General features: G+C 41.2%; 1 protein-coding gene across 1 annotated transcript in view; it reads right to left on the minus strand.

Annotated features, from left to right (window-relative positions):
- Positions 1-20179, minus strand: part of TAF5 (TATA-box binding protein associated factor 5) — a gene marked incomplete in the record, with an annotated part of 1092036 nt that overhangs the window by 776638 nt on the left and 295219 nt on the right. The window contains 1 exon segment of the mRNA XM_044056561.1: positions 5099-5262. Within this exon segment, the coding sequence (XP_043912496.1) occupies positions 5099-5262 (164 nt within the window).

Raw genomic sequence — 20179 nt, forward strand, 5'->3', positions numbered from 1 at the left:
ACATTGATGGCCAGGCATTTAAAAGTTACATCTGTCCATACCAGACATGGGTGACAGGCCCGGTGTAAATTTGCTATTCCCCATCCACTGCTCTATGTTGTGCTTAAAATGGGTAACAGATACAGTCAACTTCAAGTGAATGGGAAGCTTGTTCCAAAGAAGGGGCAGAGACCGGGACACACATCCGTCTCTCCAACATGTTCTGTTTAAGTCACAGACAAAAATCAGGTCCCTAGACCTTGTATTTCTGGTACTGTTCAACTTACAAATATGCAAGAGATTCATAAGTGTGGGGATTGTGGATGCCTTGTAAGCCAAGCATATATCATCACTCCTCAGCAATCTATAGGAGACTCGGTAGAGGAAAAGGGCTTTAGGGTGCTCTGCATAAGGCAGGTCTGTTATGCCTTGGATTCTTTTTTGTAAGGAACCTAAGAGGTCGCTCTAGTTGCTGCATATGCCTAATTAGGTACATATCAAAGGGAGCATTGTACTCTAACTAGTCTGATAACAGCAGAGTACAGTGGGATGACGACTTTGGACCTAGATGCCATGCCCTTACTTATAAGTTGTGCACCATAAAAGGACTGCCTCACCACTGTGGCCACATGGTGGTCAAAAGTATGGCTACTGTCTCTGTGCCTACCCAGATCCCTGATTACTAAGTCAACTCTTAGGAGCATATTATCAAAATGGTAATTAGCTGTGATAACGGACTTCCCAAAAGGTACCATTATGCATTTTTTAGCACTGAGTTTAAGACCATAGTTTTGTCACCATGTGTTAGTCAGAGATGGGTCTTCTTGAAAAATGCTAATGTCTACATGGGAGTCGATAACACCCAGCTTGCAATCATCTGCAAATTTAGTCAGCCGCAAACATTCAGTGTTTGCTACCACTTCAGAGAAACAGATGCCAAAAAGGAGCTGGCCCACTACCAAGCCCTGAGGGACTCCGCTAGTGAATGCCTCTTGATGGAGCTGGCCTCGCCTATTTTGACCTCCTGGGTCCTATCAGTAAGCCAGTTGATTATCCAGCAGGTGATAAAAGGGTTTATATCCAATTTACTGAGCTTATCTATAATACCTGAATAGGGTATTGTATCAAAAGCTGTGGCCATGACAATGTAAGCTGTCTGCACAGTCTTGCCCTCATCCATTGCTTTGGTGACCCTCTTAAAGCAGTCCAATACATTTAAAATGCATGTCTTTCCTTTAACAAAGCTGAACTGTGATGGGTCCAGCATCTACAGGTTGCATAAGTCCATGAGGACTCTTTCCATGGCTTTACATAAGAGACTGGTCAGACGTATGGGTCTGTAGTTAGCCGAAGTTTGATTGGACCACTTTTGTGCATTGGAATGATTGTAGCCATCTTCGATTCCTTGGACACAAAACCTGACGGTTGACTCCATTTGAACAGTGATTCAGGCGGACCAGAGAGGTCATGTTTCATGCTACTTAATTAGCATCCCAGGATATTATCAGGGCCCATCGATGCAGTCTTTTAGACCTTGGAAAGTACATTGAAGATCTGTTCCCTAGTAATGGTTGGGGGGGGGGGGGTTGTGATATGCAGTACTTACTTTGAACTACTGGAGGGGAATGGGGAGGAAAAATCTGAGGTGAACCTGTCAGCCAAAAGGTTGGCAATGGCTTCCAGTTCAGTGTGGATGCCACCATTTATAATAAGTTGCAAGTTTCTCTTGAGATTATGGACATAGCTACAGAAAGCTTTGTGGTTGAGCTTTGCCTGAGAAGCCATTTCTTCTTCAAATTTAGCCTATGAAGTATTAATTAACCCTCTTAGCTGCCTGTTTAGATTGGTCAGAGGTTTTTTTTTTTTTAGAACATTGGGCTTTGTTCCTCCTAAATTTAGCCAATTTGTTTTCTCTTGTTGCATAACCAACTGATATTGTGATTCCACCAGGGTGACTAGTCTTTTGAGTTTGTCTTATTCATGATACGAGTAGGCATAGCACACTCTGTACAGCTATCAATACAGCTGTACAGGCATTTGTAAATAGCTCAGCGTATGCTATTATGTTCCCTGGGGTTGGGGTGCTTGCGATTTAGTTAAGGTGTCACTTAGCAGAGAGAGGGTAGCTTTGGAATATTTCCTAAAGGTGTTTGGTTTTGCTGGGTCACCAGATTTATACTATTTTATGGTCAAATTTGGACATAACATTGGGTGAGGAACACCGCTCCATGTTTGTTTGTCAGTACAAAGTGAAATATGTTTGTATTCCTGGTAGAACAGACCCAGCTTTGCCAGGATGCTTGTATTAATGAAGTTTAGGAATTGCCGAACTTGTGCATTAGAAATGGTATACAATTTCCAATCTACAGAGGGGTAGTTGAGATCCCCCCATGAAGATAGTATTGGGTTGAACGGAGAGGGACTCTAGCAGATTAATAAAAGTAGTATGGGACATGGAGGGGAATGATAGGTTGCAAGAATACAGTACCAGACCCTACTTATGGTGAGTTTCACATGTGTGAGTTCTAGCGGGTCATACACTTTAACTAGTCTAGATGTGAGGTTGTTTTCAGTACAGACTACTCCACCTTTAGTTCCCTCCTGTGCAGTGGCTGGTCGAAAGGTATGAAAGGTATTATAACTTTGCACTGTTGGGATACTCTCCATGACTTAAAACTATGACATCATTACTACTTAGATGCTTACACTACTCTCCTGGGAAAGGAAGGGATGCAGAGAGTGGAGTTTCTTGTTAAGACTTCTACAAAATGTTAACAAAACAGAGATATTGTAATATGGACTAATGTGGTTTTGCAGAAAGAAGGCTAACATTTGATAACATTGAAAGAACGTCATGATCCTGAGGAAAGCAGTATTTATGACCGCACTGATATTGACTTCAAGTCTTGATGCTTAAAAAAATAAATAAATAAAGTATTCAATACAGTCAGCTGGGACTTTATGAGTAGAGCAATGGTAGCATCTGTACTCCCTGACAGAAGAATAATAGGTTTAAATAATAATACATGAAGGAACAAAGGCAGTAATTAGGGTGTGAAGGCTCCTCTCTGACAAGCTGTGTTTCAACAGAGGAACAAGTCAGGAATGTGTCTTTTTCCCCAAAGTTATTTGTTTTACATTTAGAGCCAATAGAAAACGAAATAAGAAATTCACAAATTAAAGAATGTAACTTCTATGATAATCTGGAAAGGTTAGCCTTTCATGCAGACATTATTTTGTATTTGACAAATACTGATAAATATATTTGTGTATTATAGAATGTTTTGGGAAAATGTGAAATCTTTTTGGGATATGAAGTAAATGATGGTAAAACAAAATCTAGAGTGGTACGCTACACACACAAATGAAATGCTTCAGCATAAACCATATGTATGGAGAAATAAGATGAAGTATTTAGGGATTAAAACAAAAATTATGTTACAGCCAAGGACATGAGAAGAGACTGCACAGATCATACAAAAAACAAGAACCAGGAAACTTATTATGAATATGGATAGTAAGATAAACGCAGTGAGGACATTTTTAGTCCCTTTAGTTTTGTATACAGGTCAGACTTTTTTTTAATCAAGCAAAGAAGTTGTGGATGACAAATAGGAGTTGAAGAAATTAATTTGGGAAAAGAAAAATGCAAGATCTAAGTGATATTAAATTGATTCTCCAAATAAAGAGAGTAGCTCGCGATTACCTGATTTGAAGCAATACTTTAAAGCTTTGTAGTTTAGGATCTTACACCACTCAAGTGGAAAAGGATGAAGAAATGAAGAAAGTTCAAGGGATTAATAAAAAGATTAGGATTCTGATGCAAGTCCTTAAAAAGGATAGCAGCAACCATATGCAATACATTCATAAAACAGAAGGAAGCATTATAAGAACTAAATTAGCACAGGAATGCAAAAATGAGATTTTTACCAAAAGTTACGACAGTATGAAGTGAGTAAAGAAAATAGGCAAGGGGGGTTGGAATTTACTACAAGAAATCAGCAAAGGAACCAAGGCATTGGGAGCAAATAACTCCGGAAGGAAAGAAAAGAATGATGTGAAATTAAGCAGGATACTGGTCAGTAGGTTAGAGTCTGCCTTCCCCCTTCACAAACTGATAGAATAGTATTTGTAAAAAGAGAGAGAGAGAGAGAGAGATGTGAGTATTAAGTGAAAAAACAATTTTGGTAGAGTTTTCAGCAGAGTTTAGAACAGAAGCAGTTGTTAATAAAGGGATAATTAGTACGGTGCCTAAAATATTACTTAACAATAAGAATTAAACAGGAGAGGTTAGAAAAGAATGGAAAATAGAACAGAAAAGCAAGCTACAAAGGAGCAATGGAGATGAATCTCTAGGGCTCCCATTTATGTAAAACTCAAGAAGGCTTAGTTTTTTTTTTTTTTTTTTTTTCTTCATGGAAGTATTTGCAGAGGCACTTTTATATCTCAAATAGACTTCAGGGGCTCTCTCCTGTGGAATACAGTAAATGCTTAAGATGTGATGGGGAGGAGAAGAAACTGGGAAAACATTTTTTGGATATGTGACAAGTTATCGGACTTTTAAAAATTCCCTAGACAGAAAACTTTGATAGAAATGTTGGTGGGAACAAATTTTAGCAACTATATTTGAACTGTCAAGACACAGTAGCACTGATTATATTTAATGCTATTGGTGGTAAAAAAAACTACCTGAAAACGGAAAAAACTAATTGAAAATGGAAAATGAAATCTAAAACAATCAGGGAAGCTTTGAACATAAAGAATGGGAGATGGGATCTTTAGTGGTCGGGCAATTAGTACAGAGGAATAAAATCCTGAGCCGTTATTGAGTTTCCTCCTATGAAAGGAAAGCAACAGAATTCATAGAAATGAATAGAAGTTTTGGGAACAGTGCAAGCAAAGTAAAGCTCAGGAGGAGAAGGTGCGAGTTTTAAGGGAAGGCAGGAACTAAGCAATTTATGAAATGTTGGGGTACATGAAAACTGTTAAAAAGTAAAAATAAGTATGCTGCATGACAATAATGGAAACTGTTATGAAATTTCCCTCTTTCATTTCATAATTATATTTTGGCATGAACTTGACCAACAACAGTATATCCAGAGATTACTTACTACCTTACCTTGTTTGTGGAGGAGCATTGGGGTCCTGTTTTTTGCTCTTTGAACCCAAGCTATCTTTTTTAGGCTTCTTTTTCTTTGGTTTTCCTTCTTCATTTTCCCCTTCATCATCTTCATCATCCAGGGGTACCTCAATCTCTGGCTCTTTAAGAAGACCAAAGTAAACCTGGAAACATTTTTAGGGAGAAAACAGAATACAGAAATTAAATTATATAAACATAATAAGCATTCCATTTCAGATGAAACAACTTACACACAAAACTTTACTACTGTAACATATAAAATACAATTACTTGTATATATGGATGACTAAGTTGATGTTATGACTATTTTCATGGATGCAAAATGGCTTAAGATCAAAGTAAGACAAAAATACAGTGTTGTGAAACATTTAAGATAGTTTTAAATCTTCTCAGGATACAAAATTAATGAAGCTAAAACAAAGGCAAAAGCAGTAAATTATGTACACACACAAACTGGGCCAACAATATCCATACTTATGGGAACATGATAAAATTAAGTATTTAGGAGTATGGATTAGACAGGACTCTGTGGTGGCAGCTACGGATATGTGAGAAGAGACTAAACAGAAGATAATACAAAAATTGAGAAACTGGAAGTTTTGTTATATGGATATGGCTACCAAGATACAAACCATTAAAATGTTTTAGTCCCTTTAGTCTTATACACAGGTCAGGCATACTTTTATCAACCAGAGGAAAAGTTGTGCATAGCAATTAAAAAGAGCTGAAGGATTTTATCTGGGAAGGTAAGACAGCATAGATCAATTTGGATAAGATGATTCAACAGAACAAGGTGGACCAGGATTACCTAATTTGAGGGGGTATTTTAGAAAAACTCAGTTAAGGCTCTTATACATAGCACAAGCAGAAAAAAAATTCAAACTGGAAAGGAATTATGCTGACACAGGGTGGAAGCTCATAAAATAAGGAAAGATTGGGATTTTTGGATGCAGACTCTTAAGGAGAAAAACCAAAATCACACAGAGTGATTATATTCATAAAATATGAGGGGGTATTCTAAGAACCAAACCAGCACAAGAAATGGAGAAAAGAGATTCTGCCGATAGGGATGACTGCAGTCAGGGATACAGATAAGTCAAGAGGGGGCTGGAATTTACTGGAGAAAACTGGCAAAGGAATCAAGGTAATGGGAGCAAATAACTAGAAAGGGAAATGTAATAGAATGGGAAGAGGTCAAGAATTTATTTTGACTGCAGGTTAGAGATTACCTTCCCTATCAAGGATTGATATCAGAGTATATGCAAAGAGAAATAAATAGGGGACTCCTAAATGAAAGTCCAGCAGTGGTAGAGTTTTTAATTAAATCTAGAACAGAGGCTGATGTTAAAAAAAGGAAAAATTAGTAAAGCATATAATATACTGCATGATAATTATAAGAATCAATCAGAGGAGCTTAGAAAGAATTAGGAGGAGAGACTGGATAAGCAATTCACAAAAACAGACAATTGGGGGGGGGGGTATATGTATATCTCCCAAACTTGCAACAACGTCTAGAAGATTTAGGATCTTTGTCTGGAAATGTTTAATAGGTATTTTAATACAAGTAGACTTCAAAGAATTTTTCCTCAGGTGGACAGCATATATTGGAGGTGTGACGGGCAAGAAAGAGGTAGTTGGGAACATTTTTTGGGAGTGTAATGAGCTGGCAGACTTTAGGGATTCCTTGCGGGAAGCTATGTCGGGGATGCTGGGTGAGCAGAGTGGACAGACTGGGGAGATTTTTTTTTTTTTTTTTTTTTTTAGTTATGCTACAGAATCGTAATTGCCTAGACATAGTAAAGCCTTGCTGTGTCTAATTATGGTGGCTGTCAAAAAAGCAATTACTAGAAAATGGAAATCAAAGTCTATACCAACTTTACTAGAAGTAGTGAATATAGTAACAGACAAAACAACTGGAATTGGGATCTTTAGAAAAGGGAAAGAGCAAACTACATAGTAAAAATTGTAATTATGAGAACAATATATGCAGAGCAGGAATGAGGTTTAAGAGGCAGGATTTGAATGATCTATTTAATGTTTAACTGAATGACTGGATGGTTTACAAGTGATGTACAATGTTTGCAACTACAGTTGTTTCAATGTCATCTGTGATGTAAACTGTTTCCAACTAAAGTGGTATCATTTTGTATGTTTTTTGTAGAAACTGTCTTATAAAAAGTCTGAAACATTAGCTGTCTCACTCTAATGTATTGTACTACTGAATGATATGCTACCTTGCTCAGCTATGTACTACTAAAACGTTTTTTGTTTTAATATGAGAATTAATAATTGTACAGTTTTTATGTATGCATTCCAACAAATTTGGAACATGTATCTATATGTAGTTGCATAAAAAACTGCAACTTAAGTCTTCTGTATCTATGTACATGTGGAGCTTTTCTCCCAAGGCCTCCTCTGAAAATGGACCTGTATCCAAGTCAGACTTTCCCGGTTAACAAATGTAAAATCAATAAAATAAATACAAATGTAAGACTGCCTTTGTCATATGTGAAAATTTAATAAAGATGTTTGAAAAACAATAACAGACGGAAGCAATGAAATAGCACACATGTGGAAGAACAAAGTGTATGAGAGTAGCAGTGTTTCTTAAGTTGAAGTCTTGAGTGAGGTCTTAAGTTAGGAATTAAGTTTAAAAACCTGAGAGGTAATTCCATTACTGTACACACATAACCACACCTGCTAAGGCACATCAAAGGAACTAACCTAGAGAGGAAACCACACATTAACCAGTGGACCCTGTACAAACGAAAGATCAAGCAAGGCAAGAATTCAGACCCTAGAATGGTCATATATCACAAGCACATAGTACACAGAGGTGAGCTTACAAAAAGCAAAAATAAAAATATGTAGATAGGTACAGACACATGTATACATACATATATATACACACACACACACACACACACACACACACACACACACACACACACATTTTTATACAAAGTGGTAAAGTAACACACCAAAACTCCAAGGATTATCAAATGTGTAGTTTTTTTTTTCATAAGATAACAAAAGGCAATGGTGCAGACGGACAACCAAGTACACCAAAATAACTTCCTGAACAAAAGAAAAATATATAGAGAGTACTTTTTTTATCCAGAAGTCAACAAACAGGGCAAGAGTTGCTTCCAAAACAGGTCAATAATTTCTTCCTCTGTTATGGTAAAAGACAGGAATCAAAGTTCATAGCCTACAGATACTCTCCTGTGGAATCTCTCTCATCTGGATTCATTCACAGGAAGATGCCAAGTTACTTTTGAAAAGTCCAAGAACCGATGTTTCAGGCAGCCATCTCTCCTTTACTTAGGCAAGCTGGGTAGGGCTACAGCCCTCTCTTTTATATACCATTTAATCATACACTTGGTTTCATTAACTAAGCCATACTGGGATCCTCTCTGTCATATTCCTCTAATGGCGAAAAGAAGGTATGGTATTAACTGGTCCCAAATTTTGCCATCTTCCTCAGCTTTTTGCAGTACTGATTTTAATGTTCTGTTGAACTGCTGCACTGATTATCTGTCTGGTGATGATACACTGAAGTTTTTAACTGTCTGACCTTAAACAATGGCATAATTGGTGCATTCCTCTGGACAGGAATGAAGTTGTCAGATATGTAATTGTTTCCTTGGGTATCTATACTCTGAAAAATAACATAAGCTCTTCTATGTAGGAGAATAGTATTTAGTTTCATAGTCCAAAACCAACCAATATGTACTGAAAGCTATTGTTGGAGTTTACCAGTGGTCTAACAATGTCCAAAGCAACAAGTTCAAGAGGCACCTCTACGATAGACACTGGAATAAATGGATTTTGATACCTAAGCAAGGAGCTATCTTTGGACATCCACCAGATATGTTTTCTATTTCTTCCATTATTTCTGCCAGCAAAACCTTGCCAGGATCCATGCTTTAATTTTGTTCACAGGTGCAGCGGTTAGCGTTGTCGCCTCACAGGAAGAGGTTCTCCCGTTCGATTCCCAGCTGTAGCACCTTCTGTGTGGAGTCTGCATAGCCTTCCCGAGGTTGAGTGACATTAAAGACATGCAGGTAGGTGTAAGCGTGAATGGGTGTGCCTTCTTTGAAAAAGGGCGTCGGGCTGGCAACTCAGCATCGTAAAAATCCATTGCCAATCATTAGTGGACTGGAGTTCCGCTGTGGCGACCCCTAACCGGGAAACCTGAAAGACATTACTTACTCCTAGGTGCCTTCTTAATATGCAACTATGGACCACACTCATCGCTACACTTCTCAAAGGTTTCAGCACTAACAGTTGACATATTTCTGCTCTGCCCTTACTTGTATTAAATCATGTTTTAACTCAAAATATTTGTAAAATGGGAAGAGTCTGATCATTTTCATACAACTCTAGTTATATTTTCCTTTGCTCTGCTCACAGTGTCATTTTGACTGTACCTTTTAAAGTTTATCTGGCTTACATGGAGGTCAGTCAACTCAGAAGTCTTCTCTAGTTCAGTCCGTCATGAAGCAGAAGGCACTCTCTCTTACCAATAGAGGTACTGGAGTTTCAGTGTCTAACTTATCTCTAAAGAAAGTCCACTCAAATAATGTTTGCAACATTTTTTTTTCTTTTACAAACCTGGTGCAAAGAACCCTGTATGCTTTCTGCTTAGGATTCCTGTATTTCGGCTCAACAGAAATATCATTCTGGCTCTGTTAAATGTTATTTTGTCTGTCAACATAACCTACCCTTTTCCATTTCCTTTCGTACTTGGTTTCTTTTCCTCTGTCTTAATATGAGTGGGCATGACTATCACTCACTCTTCTCTAGGTTGTTCTCAACCTGCAAAGAAAATTACAGCAAACTATCTCCAGATTTACATTATTTTTTCTTAGTTGCACATACCAGTAACCTAAAGTGTTACACTTCAATTTTCTATCTCAAACTAACAGATGGATTTAGAACTCTGACCATGTACTGTTTCTTTCTCTTTTACCACATTAGTGAAGTATTTTTTTATTGATGAGTTTCTCATAAGCACTCACCTACTCCTTAGAATTCTCTGCTTCTGCAAGCTCTCTGTTTTAGCATGACAATGTTTAGAAGTCTGTTCAGTTTAAGCATTTTCCACAATTCATAAATTCACTGTTGCAGTCATTACACTTCAGTTATCCTGCTGGCAGGCTACCAGCAGTCGGCCTGAATTAAGTCCTGGTCCGGCATTGGTTGCGGTCGCCTCTTCCTTGACGTCAGTGCGCCAGGGGTATAAAAGATGCAGCCGACGCCATTTTCTTCAGTTTTTCTTGCCCCAGATGTCAGGTGCCCCCAAAAGGGTAGGCTAAAAAATTCTGATCATAAAAAAACATGCACATAAACTTCATCTACAAGCAAATACACCACATAGGTTGTATAGAATAGAGAAGTACAGATAAGTCCTAGCAATGAAAGGGGGATGGCGGGAGGGTAACCTGGACTGCAGCAGTGAATACACTTGAACATCTACAATTTATGGTAGGTACACAACTGTACTATGTTCATCGTGTTTCACAGTTGCAGTCGTTACACTTGGGTTGAATCCCAAAGATGAGGTTGGGTGGCTGGTCCTAAACAGAATTAGAGTGGCTATGAGGCCCTGCAGAACTGCAATGGCAAAGCCTGCTCTGGATTCAGAGTAAAGAGGTAAGTGGTAGTGCTTTGTGAAAGTGTGCACTGAATTCCAGGTCGCAGCCTCCAAAATGTCCTTGGTTGGTACTCCTCTGAGGAAGGCTGCTGCTCTGGTAGAATGTGGCCTAATGCCCTTAGGCCCCGTTTTGCCATGTTGTGAATAGCAGAAACGAATGCAGTGGCCTATCCATTTTGAAATAGCTTTCCCTTGCAATCCTGCAGCACATGCCACTAAGAGTTGCTCAGTCTTTCTGAAACCTTTAGTCTTGTCCAAGTAAAAGCATAGCGGTCTGTGTATGTCCAAAGAATGCAGAAGTCTTTCCCCCCTTACTCTGCGGATTTGGATAAAAGGTAGGCAAATGTATGGTTTGGTTAAGGGCCACACTGGACACTACCTTAGGCATAAATGTTAGGTTTGTCCTTAGAGAAACCCTGTCTGGATGGAAAATACTAAAAGGTTCCACAGCCATTAGTGCCTGTAATTCTGAGACTCTTCTTGCTGAAGTTATTGCTAGGAGAAGAGCTGTTTTCCATGATAGGTATTTTATCTCAGCTGTATTGGCTGGCTCAAAAGGAGGCAATGTGAGTTTTTCCAAGACACAATTGAGGTCCCATGCAGGTATTGGAACTCTCCTTGGAGGTCTTATGTTTTTGGCCCCTCGGAGATACTGCCTTAGTAGTGGATGAGAGAAAATAGGTGGGTACGTATTGTAATGAGCTGAAATGGCAGAGGCATGGATCTTAATTGATGAGAAGGATAGACCTTTGGTCCAGCATCTCAGTTAGGTATTGTAAAATCTGAGGAATATTTGGAGCAGGCATGTCAATTCCTTGTGCCAGATTCCAAGCACAGAATTTCTTCCATTTTTCTGCATAAGATTTTCTGGTGCTGGGCCTCCTGGCCTCCAAAATAACATCCATAACTGTTTTAGAAAGAGGTGTGTTCTGAATAGTTAAATTATCCACCATGCAACCAGACTTAGGGTTCTGAGTTGGCTGTGCAGGATCTGATTGTTTTGTTGGGTCAGCAAATAAGGAATTTGAGGTAATGTCCAGGTTGGGCCTTAAGACAAGCTCTTTCAGATTGGGTACCAGTGCTGGCGTGGCCAGTCTGGGCAATCAGGATCATTTTTGGCTTTTCTTGTCTGACCTTTAGGAGTACCTTGGGGAGGAAAGGCAGAGGAGGGAAGGCATATACTGAGGGGGCTTTCCAGCTGAATGAAAGGGCATCCACTTTCCATGCTTGTTCGTAATTAAGTCCAAGTGCAGAATCTTTGTAGCTGGCAGTTGTGAGGGGAGGCAAATAGATCTATGTCTGGGCATCCCCATTTTCCTGCTATCATTCTGAAGATTTGTGGATCTAGTTTCCACTCGTGAGGATCCATGAGGTTTCTGCTTAGTTCGTCTGCCAAGGTACTTGTCCTTCCTGGCAGGAATTATGCTTGCAGGTGTACTTGATAAGTCAATGCTGTGTTCCACAAAGTCATGGCTCGTCTGTAGAAGGGGTAGGAATGTGTGCCTCCTTGCTTGTTTATGTACCACATGACTGTAGTACTTTCCGTCTTTATCAGCAGTTGTCCTGGATAAAGTAGGTCCTTGAAGGCTGTCAGTGCATTCTGTACAGCTAGCATCTCTTTTTGATTGATATGAAGATGCATTTGGCTTGTGGGCCATGTGCCCTGAATACATTTTCCTGCCATGTGTGCCCCCCAGGCATAATCTGATGCATCTGTTGTTAATGTCTGCCTGGCTGTGGGTAAAGCGAATGGCTGTCCCTTGTTGTGGTGACAGGCCTGTGCCCACCATCAAAACTCCTGTTGCAGGCAGGGAATTAGAGTAATTAATGTTTCCAGGCTGTGGCAATGTTGAGACCAAACACTTTTTAGATACCATTGTAGTTTCCTCATATGCAGTCTTGCATATGGAATTAGTAGAATGCACGATGTCCTGTACCCCAGAGCCTGCAGAATTATTCTTGCAGATAACTGGGTCTTTGTTGCCATGTTTTCGAAGTAAGAAGTCAATTGTCTTTGTCTGGCGTGAGATAAGCCATCTGGGCAGTTGTATTTAAGCTTGCACCCAGGAATATTATCTCTTGAGAGGGCACTAGTTTTGATTTCTATTCGTTTACTGTGTACCCTAGGCAAATTAGCAATCTTTTTACAAACACCAGATGCTTTAGTAGAATGTCTTTGGTCTCTGCTTGAATAAGGCAGTCGTCCAAGTAGGAAAATATTTGAATTCCTCTTTGTCTGCAAAATGCAATTACTGGTGCCAGGCATTTTGTGAAGACCCTGGGCGCAGTAGATATGCCAAAGGGCAGTGCAGAGGATTGGTAGTGCATTGAGCCAGCTATGAATCTGAGGTATCTTCTGCAAGACTGTCTGATTGGGACATGCAGGTATGCCTCTGAGATCCAAAGTTACAAGCCATGCCTTCTTGCCCAGCAAGGGCAGAAGCTGCTGCAGAGTCAACATTTTGAATTTTGGAACGTCCAGAAAAGTCTTTAGAATAGATAGGTCCAGAAAAGTCTTTAGAATAGATAGGTCCAGAACGGGTCTCCAGGCTTTGTCCTTTCTTGCTACTAAGAAAAGTCTCAAGTAAAATCCTTGTCCCTGCTCTTGTTGTGGCACTGGCTGAATAGCCCTCATGTCCATGAGAGATGAAACTTGTTTTTGTGCCTCTGCCCATTGATTGTGTGGCAGGTCTGGCATACCTTTTGCCTTTGGAAAGGTGTGAAAGTGGAACCTGTAGCCCTGAGAGACTATATTTAAGACCCATTTGTCCTGGGTGATCCTGTGCCAATTTTGTGAAAAAGTGCTAGCTTTCCCCCTAAGAGAGCTGCCAAAAGATAAGTGCTTGGCAGTGGCAGAGGGAAGTCATTGGGACTGTTTCCTATAAGGCTGTGACTTGTCTTCTCTGCTTTTGGAGGTAGAAGCACCCCATTGTCTGGGCCTGTATGAGGCCTGGGGCTGTTGCCTGCCTCTAGGGCGTCTGAATCTGCCTCTTTGTGGTCTATCTGACACTGGGAAGGACCAATTCTTAGAAGGCCAGTTCCTGCTAAATATGGGTGGCTGTACCTGTTAAGAAATCCTTTACTGTCTGCATAGATTTAGCGTTGTCCTCCATTTTCTTCAACACCTCTTCTGCCTTAACACCAAACAAAGTATCATTTTGTAATGGAGCATCCAATAATTTTGCTTTAACATGATCAGGCAGATTCTGTTCCTTTAACCAAGCATGCCTTCTAATAACAGAACCTGTAACTGCTGCCCTGCACGAGGCCTCCAGTGAATCATAACCACATTGCAAAGTATGTTTTCCCACTTGTTCAACTGCATGCAATAAATCCTGCAATTCTTTGTTCTCAGAACATTCAGAATTTGTCAACATTTTTTGTTTTAACAAAGACATTAATTATTGCTGATATTTGAGCATATGAAACTGACAATTTAAAGCCCTTACAGCCAAGGTAGCAGAAGTGCAGATTTTCTCCCCCATCTGTCCAGAGCCCTAGAATCTCTATCTGAGGGGACAGGGTTTTTAGCAGAAGCAGCCTTGACCCCTTTGGGACCCTGTGAGATAATTTCTGGGTCAGCAGCAGGGTTTTTATATAGAAATTTATGGGAATCTGGAACCCTGTAGTATCTGTCCAGCTTAACAGGTGCAGGAGGTAGAGAGTCTGGAGACAGGCCTGACTCTGAAAATACATCATCTACTATGTCTAGAACAGGAGGAATTGCAAGATGTCTGTGCTGAGGCAGTAGCATAGTCTCTAAGCCTTTTCTTAGAATCTGAATATTCCTGGCTCTCCCAGTGGAAATGCTCCCTCATGGTATGAAGAGTTTCCCCAAATCAGTAATCCTCAGGAGGAGAAGCTGAAGGAATAGAATCTTCAGCATCAGAGTCCTCATAGGGAGGAAGAAAATATCCCTATTCTGAAGAGGAATCAGAGGAAATGGAAACCTTATCAGAGGAATCATATTCAGTATCTTGCCTAGGCCTCTTTTCAGGAGGGGGATGGGAACCCCTGATCAAAGTAATTAGGTCTTCGGCCATTTTAAGCATCTGTCTCTTAGGCATAGAAGTCTGTCCTGGAGAATGTTGTACTTGTTTCCTTGTCTTTAAAACTGCTTTAGACTTTGTCTTGGATGCTGAAGTAGGCTTTATATAAAGTTGTGTGGGTCTGAAAACACCCCTCAGAAGCCGATGCCTGCTCAGTGGCTCCGGACCCATCTGAGGGATTGATTTCCGAAGGGCCAATACCTTGAGTATCCAGAGGCCTAGTTGTCTCCACGTGGGAGTCGGAGGCGGCCTGTGGCTCTGAGGTAGTGGCAGTCAGGGGCTGCAAAAGCACCTCACTGTTGACCGGTGAACCGGCAACTGGCCTAGAAGAGGCTTCGTCGTCTGTTTTGGACCTCTGATGCTTGTCCTTTTCTTTATCCTTGCGCTTTTTATGAATTCCGGTCAGTTGTTCCAACGGCATTATATAGTTAAACCTTCAGCCAAAGTAATGAAAAGTAAAATCGCACCGACGTTTTACAGTGCGTTGGTTAAATCTAGCACAAAACCGACAACTAGCAACGTCGTGATCAGGGCCTAGGTAAGGAATACAGTAAGAATGAAAATCCTTATGAGGTATTTGCTTCCCACAAGAAATACAATTGTTAACTTTTTCTGACATCGGTCTGCAGCAAGAAAAAAAGTTTCCCCAACGGGGTACTTAGCTTTATTCAAGACTTCGGATATGAAATTCAATTACGAAAATCTCAGGAGTCGGCCGACCGGCACTTGCGAACTGCTTTTGCTTCGGGCACCACGCGGCAAGAACGACTGAAGAAAATGGCGTTGGCTGCATCTTTTATACCCCTGGTGCACTGACGTCAGGGAAGAGGAGACAGAAACAGACGCCGGATCAGGACTTTGGAATTCAGGCCGACTACGGGTAGCCTGCCAGCAGGATAACCCAAGTGTAATGACTGCAACAGTGAAAAGTACAGTTGTGTATACCTACCATAAATGTAGATGTTCGAGTGTCTTCACTGTTGCAGTCATGACTGTAGGGTGCTCCTGCCGGCAGGCAGCCCAAGGTCGGCCAGAATCCCAAAGTCTGGGTCCGGCGTCGGCTGTATAAGCTAGTATCCTGACGTCAGTACGCCTTGGTACATAGCCCTCAGCCGACGCCATCTTCTCCAGCCTTTCTTGCCCTAGATGTCAGAATACCCCAATAAATCAAAAATGAATCCAACAAGGAAACACAAATACACCACAAAAAAGGAACAGAGGGGATAGGAGGGAGGGAAACCCCGACTGCAACAGTGAAGACACTCGAACATCTACATTTATGGTAGGTGTACACAACTGTACTATGTTCTTCGTGTTTCACTGTTGCAGTCATGACTGTAGGGTGGAATCCCAAAGCAGTGTAGAGAGGGAGGAGGCTTTAGATAGAAGAAGGGGAGGCAAGAATACCCTGCAAGACAGCAGAGGCAAAGCCTGCCCTAGACTTAGAAAACAAAGGGAGATTGTAGTGCTTGGAAAAAGTATGCACTGAACTCCAAGTGGCAGCTTCCAAGATATCCTTGGTAGGTACTCCTCTGAGAAAAGCTGTAGAAGTAGCAGCTGCTCTAGTAGAATGACTTCTAATGGTTCCAGGAAACTGTTTACCATGATGAGTGTAACAAAATCTGATCCCATAAGCAATCCATTTGGAAATGGTTTGTTTAGAAATAGGTTTTCCAAGTGAACTGGAGGCAAAGGAAACAAACAGTTGGTTAGACTTTCTGAAATCTTTAGTCTTGTCCACGTAAAATCTTAACTGCCTGTGCACATCCAATGAATGCAAAATCCTTTCCCCTTTATTTTGAGGATTTGGAAAGAAAGTAGGAAGGTGAATTGTCTGATTCAAGGCCACTTTCGAAATCACCTTAAGCATGAAAGTAGGATTGGTCCTCAAGGATACTCTGTCCTGATGGAAAATAAGGTAAGGTTCCACAGCCATAAGAGCTTGCAACTCTGAGACCCTTCTGGCAGAGGTCAAAGCTAACAAAAGAACAGTCTTCCAAGATAGAAACTTAATATCTGAAGATGCAGCAGGCTCAAAAGGAGGCAAAGTAAGTTTTTCTAAAACATAATTAAGATCCCAGGCAGGGACCGGAGGGGTCCTTGGAGGCCGCAAATTCTTAGCCCCCCTCAAAAACTGCTTCACCAAAGGATGTGAAAAAACAGGAGGATCAGAACTGAAATGCGAAGAGATAGCAGAAGCATGAATCTTAATGGAAGAAAATGAAAGTCCCTTAGATAAGAGCTCCGAAAGGTAAAGCAAAAGAGGAGAGATCAGGAACCTGAGGATCAGAACCTCGGTCCTGCATCCAAATAGAAAACCTCTTCCATTTAGAGGCATAAGATTTCCTAGTGCTAGGCCGTCTAGCTTCCAAAAGAACATCCAAAACTTGTTTGGGAAGACTAGAGGCAATCAAATTCCTTTGAAGAGCCAAGCTGCCAAGCAAAGGGTCTTGAGGTTGGAATGTAGTAACTGACCCTGATGCTGGGACAGAAGCGAAGGGTTCAGTGGAAGAATCCAAGGAGGCCCCGAGAACAGGAGCTTTAGAGTCGGATACCAAAACTGTCGAGGCCAATTTGGAGCAATCAAGATGAGGAACTTGGGCTTGTCCTGCTTTATCTTCAGTAGTACCAGAGGCAGTAGAGGAAGAGGAGGGAAGGCATATGCAGACAGACTTCTCCAACTGAAAGACAGGGCATCCACTCTCCATGCTGTTTTGTGGAAGGACCTGGTGCAAAAGCGAGGCAGCTGATGATTGAGATGGGATGCGAACAGATCTATCTGGGGACATCCCCAAACTGCAGTAATCCTTTTGAACAAGTTGGTGTCTAGCATCCATTCGTGAGGATCTGAAATGTTTCTGCTCAGGCTGTCTGCTAAAAGATTTTGTTTTCCTGGAATGAATTGAGCCTGGAGATGCAGATTCAAATTTAGAGCTGTGTCCCATAAACTCATAGCCAGTCTGCAAAGGGGGTAAGAATGAGATCCCCCCTGCTTGTTGATGTACCACATGACCGTGGTGTTGTCTGTGCGAATTAGCAGAGGCCCTGGTTGTAAAAGGTGCTTGAAGGCCAAAAGGGCATTTTGAACTGCCAACATCTCCTTCAGATTGATATGCCAGTGAAGATGGTCCTTTGTCCAGGTTCCTTGCTGGCAATTGTCTAGAAAATGTGCTCCCCAAGCATAATCCGAGGCGTCCGTGGTTAGGATTTGAGTAGGTTGAGGGAGACGAAAAGGTTTTCCTTCGTTTAAAATGCATGCCCTGGACCACCAGAGGAACTCCTTCTGGAGGCAGGGGATCAGAGGAATCAGAATATCCAGATCGTGATAATGCTGTGACCATACACTTTTCAGATACCATTGAAGCTTTCTCATGTGAAGTCTTGCGTTTGGAATCAACAGAATGCAGGAAGCCATGTAGCCCAGAGCCTGCAGGAATTTCCTTGCAGTGAGCTGAGATAGAGTTGCCAAGGTGTTGAAAGTAGAAGCCAGCTGAGTATGTTTTTCTGGAGTGAGGTAGGCCCTTTGTAAGGTTGAGTTTAAGAGGGCTCCCAAAATTACCATTTGTTGAGAAGGGATCAAATGTGACTTTTTTATGTTCACTGAGAATCCCAGTAAGAGGAGAAGACATTGAACGAAGTCTAGGTGTTGAAGCAGAAGATCTTTGCTGTCTGCCTGAATAAGGCAGTCGTCCAAATAGGGGTAAATCTGAATCCCCTGAAGTCTGCAGTAAGCCACTACTGGTGCCAGGCACTTGGTGAAGACTCTGGGTGCAGCAGATAAACCAAAGGGCAGAACAGAGAATTGAAAGTGCCTCGAACCTGCCTTGAACCTGAGGAATTTCCTGCGTTCTTGTCTGATAGGGATATGCAAATAGGCTTCCTTTAAGTCCAATGTCACCATCCAGGCGTCCTGAGAGAGCATTGGAAGTAACTGTTGCAGAGTGAGCATCTTGAACTTTGGAATTTCCAGGTGTTTAACACAGAAAGGTCCAGAATAGGTCTCCAAGAGTTTTGTTTTCTGGGAACCAGAAACAGCCTTGAATAAAATCCTTTTCCCATTTCCAAGAGTGGAACAGGCTCTATGGCTCTCATGGCCAGAAGAGCATCCACTTGAGTTAAGGCCTCTGACCATTGAAGTTTTGGCAGATCTGGCCAACCGTGAGTCCTTGGCAAAGTGTGAAAGTGGAACTTGTAACCTTTTAAAATCACATCCAATACCCATTTGTCCTGGGTAATATGAGTCCAATTCCTGTAAAAAAGAGACAGTTTTCCTCAGAGAGGGGTGTCCAGGTAAAGAGATCCTGAAGCCCAACCGAGAGAGTCATTGAGTTTGTTTTCTTTGAGACTGGGATCTGTCTTCTCCCCTTCTAGGTGAAGAAGCAGTCCATTGCCTAGATCTGTACGAGGTCTGGCCTTGACCACGGCCTCTGGAGCGTCTATATCTTCCCCTTTGAGGCCTGTCAGACGTGGGAAAGGACCAATTTTTAGTGGACCAATTCCTGGAAAATCTAGGAGGCTGAACCTGCAAGAAATCTTTTACAGTCTGCATGGACTTTGCCTTTTCTTCCATCTTTTTAATAACTTCCTCAGCCTTAGAACCAAAAAGAACATTATGTTGAACAGGGGCATCTAATAACTTAGCCTTAACCTGTTCAGGCAAACTTTGTTCACGAAGCCAGGAATGTCTCCTAATCACAGTACCAGAGGCAGCAGCCCTGCAGGAAGCATCCAAGGCATCAAAACCACAATGTAAACTATGCTTGTTAACCTGTTCAGTAGCATGCAAAACATCCTGAAGTTCCTTATCCTCTGCACAAGCAGGTACGGAAGCAAGCTTTTGCTTTAAAACAGACAAAAGAAATTGCTGGTATTTAAACATATGAAACTGGCAATTTAATGCCCTTACAGAAAGGGTAGCAGAAGTATATACCTTTTTGCCCCACCTGTCTAAAGCACGAGAATCCTTCTCAGAGGGAATAGGATTTTTAGAAGTAGCAACCTTAGCAGCCTTAGAACCCTGAGAAATAGTTTCAGGGTCTGCAGAAGGATTTTTAAATAGAAATAAATGAGAGTCAGGAACCCTATAAAATCTATCAGGCTTAGAAGGAGCAGGAGGAATGGAATCAGGATTCAAATTAGCCTCAGAAAAAGCATCATCCACAATGTCCAAAACAGGAGGGATAGCTAAAGGCCTATGCTGAGGAAGAAGAAGAAATTCTCTAAGCCTCTTTTTGGAAGCAGAATATTCCTGTCCTTCCCAATGAAAATGTTCCCTCATCTCATGCAAGGTTTCCCCAAAAGAAAAATCCTCAGGCGGAGAGGCCGAGGGCAAAGAATCCTCAGCATCCAAAT

Source organism: Protopterus annectens, chromosome 14.part0, assembly GCF_019279795.1.
Source record: "Protopterus annectens isolate FY-2018-M chromosome 14.part0, PAN1.0, whole genome shotgun sequence".
NCBI classification, from domain to species: Eukaryota; Metazoa; Chordata; order Ceratodontiformes; family Protopteridae; genus Protopterus; species Protopterus annectens.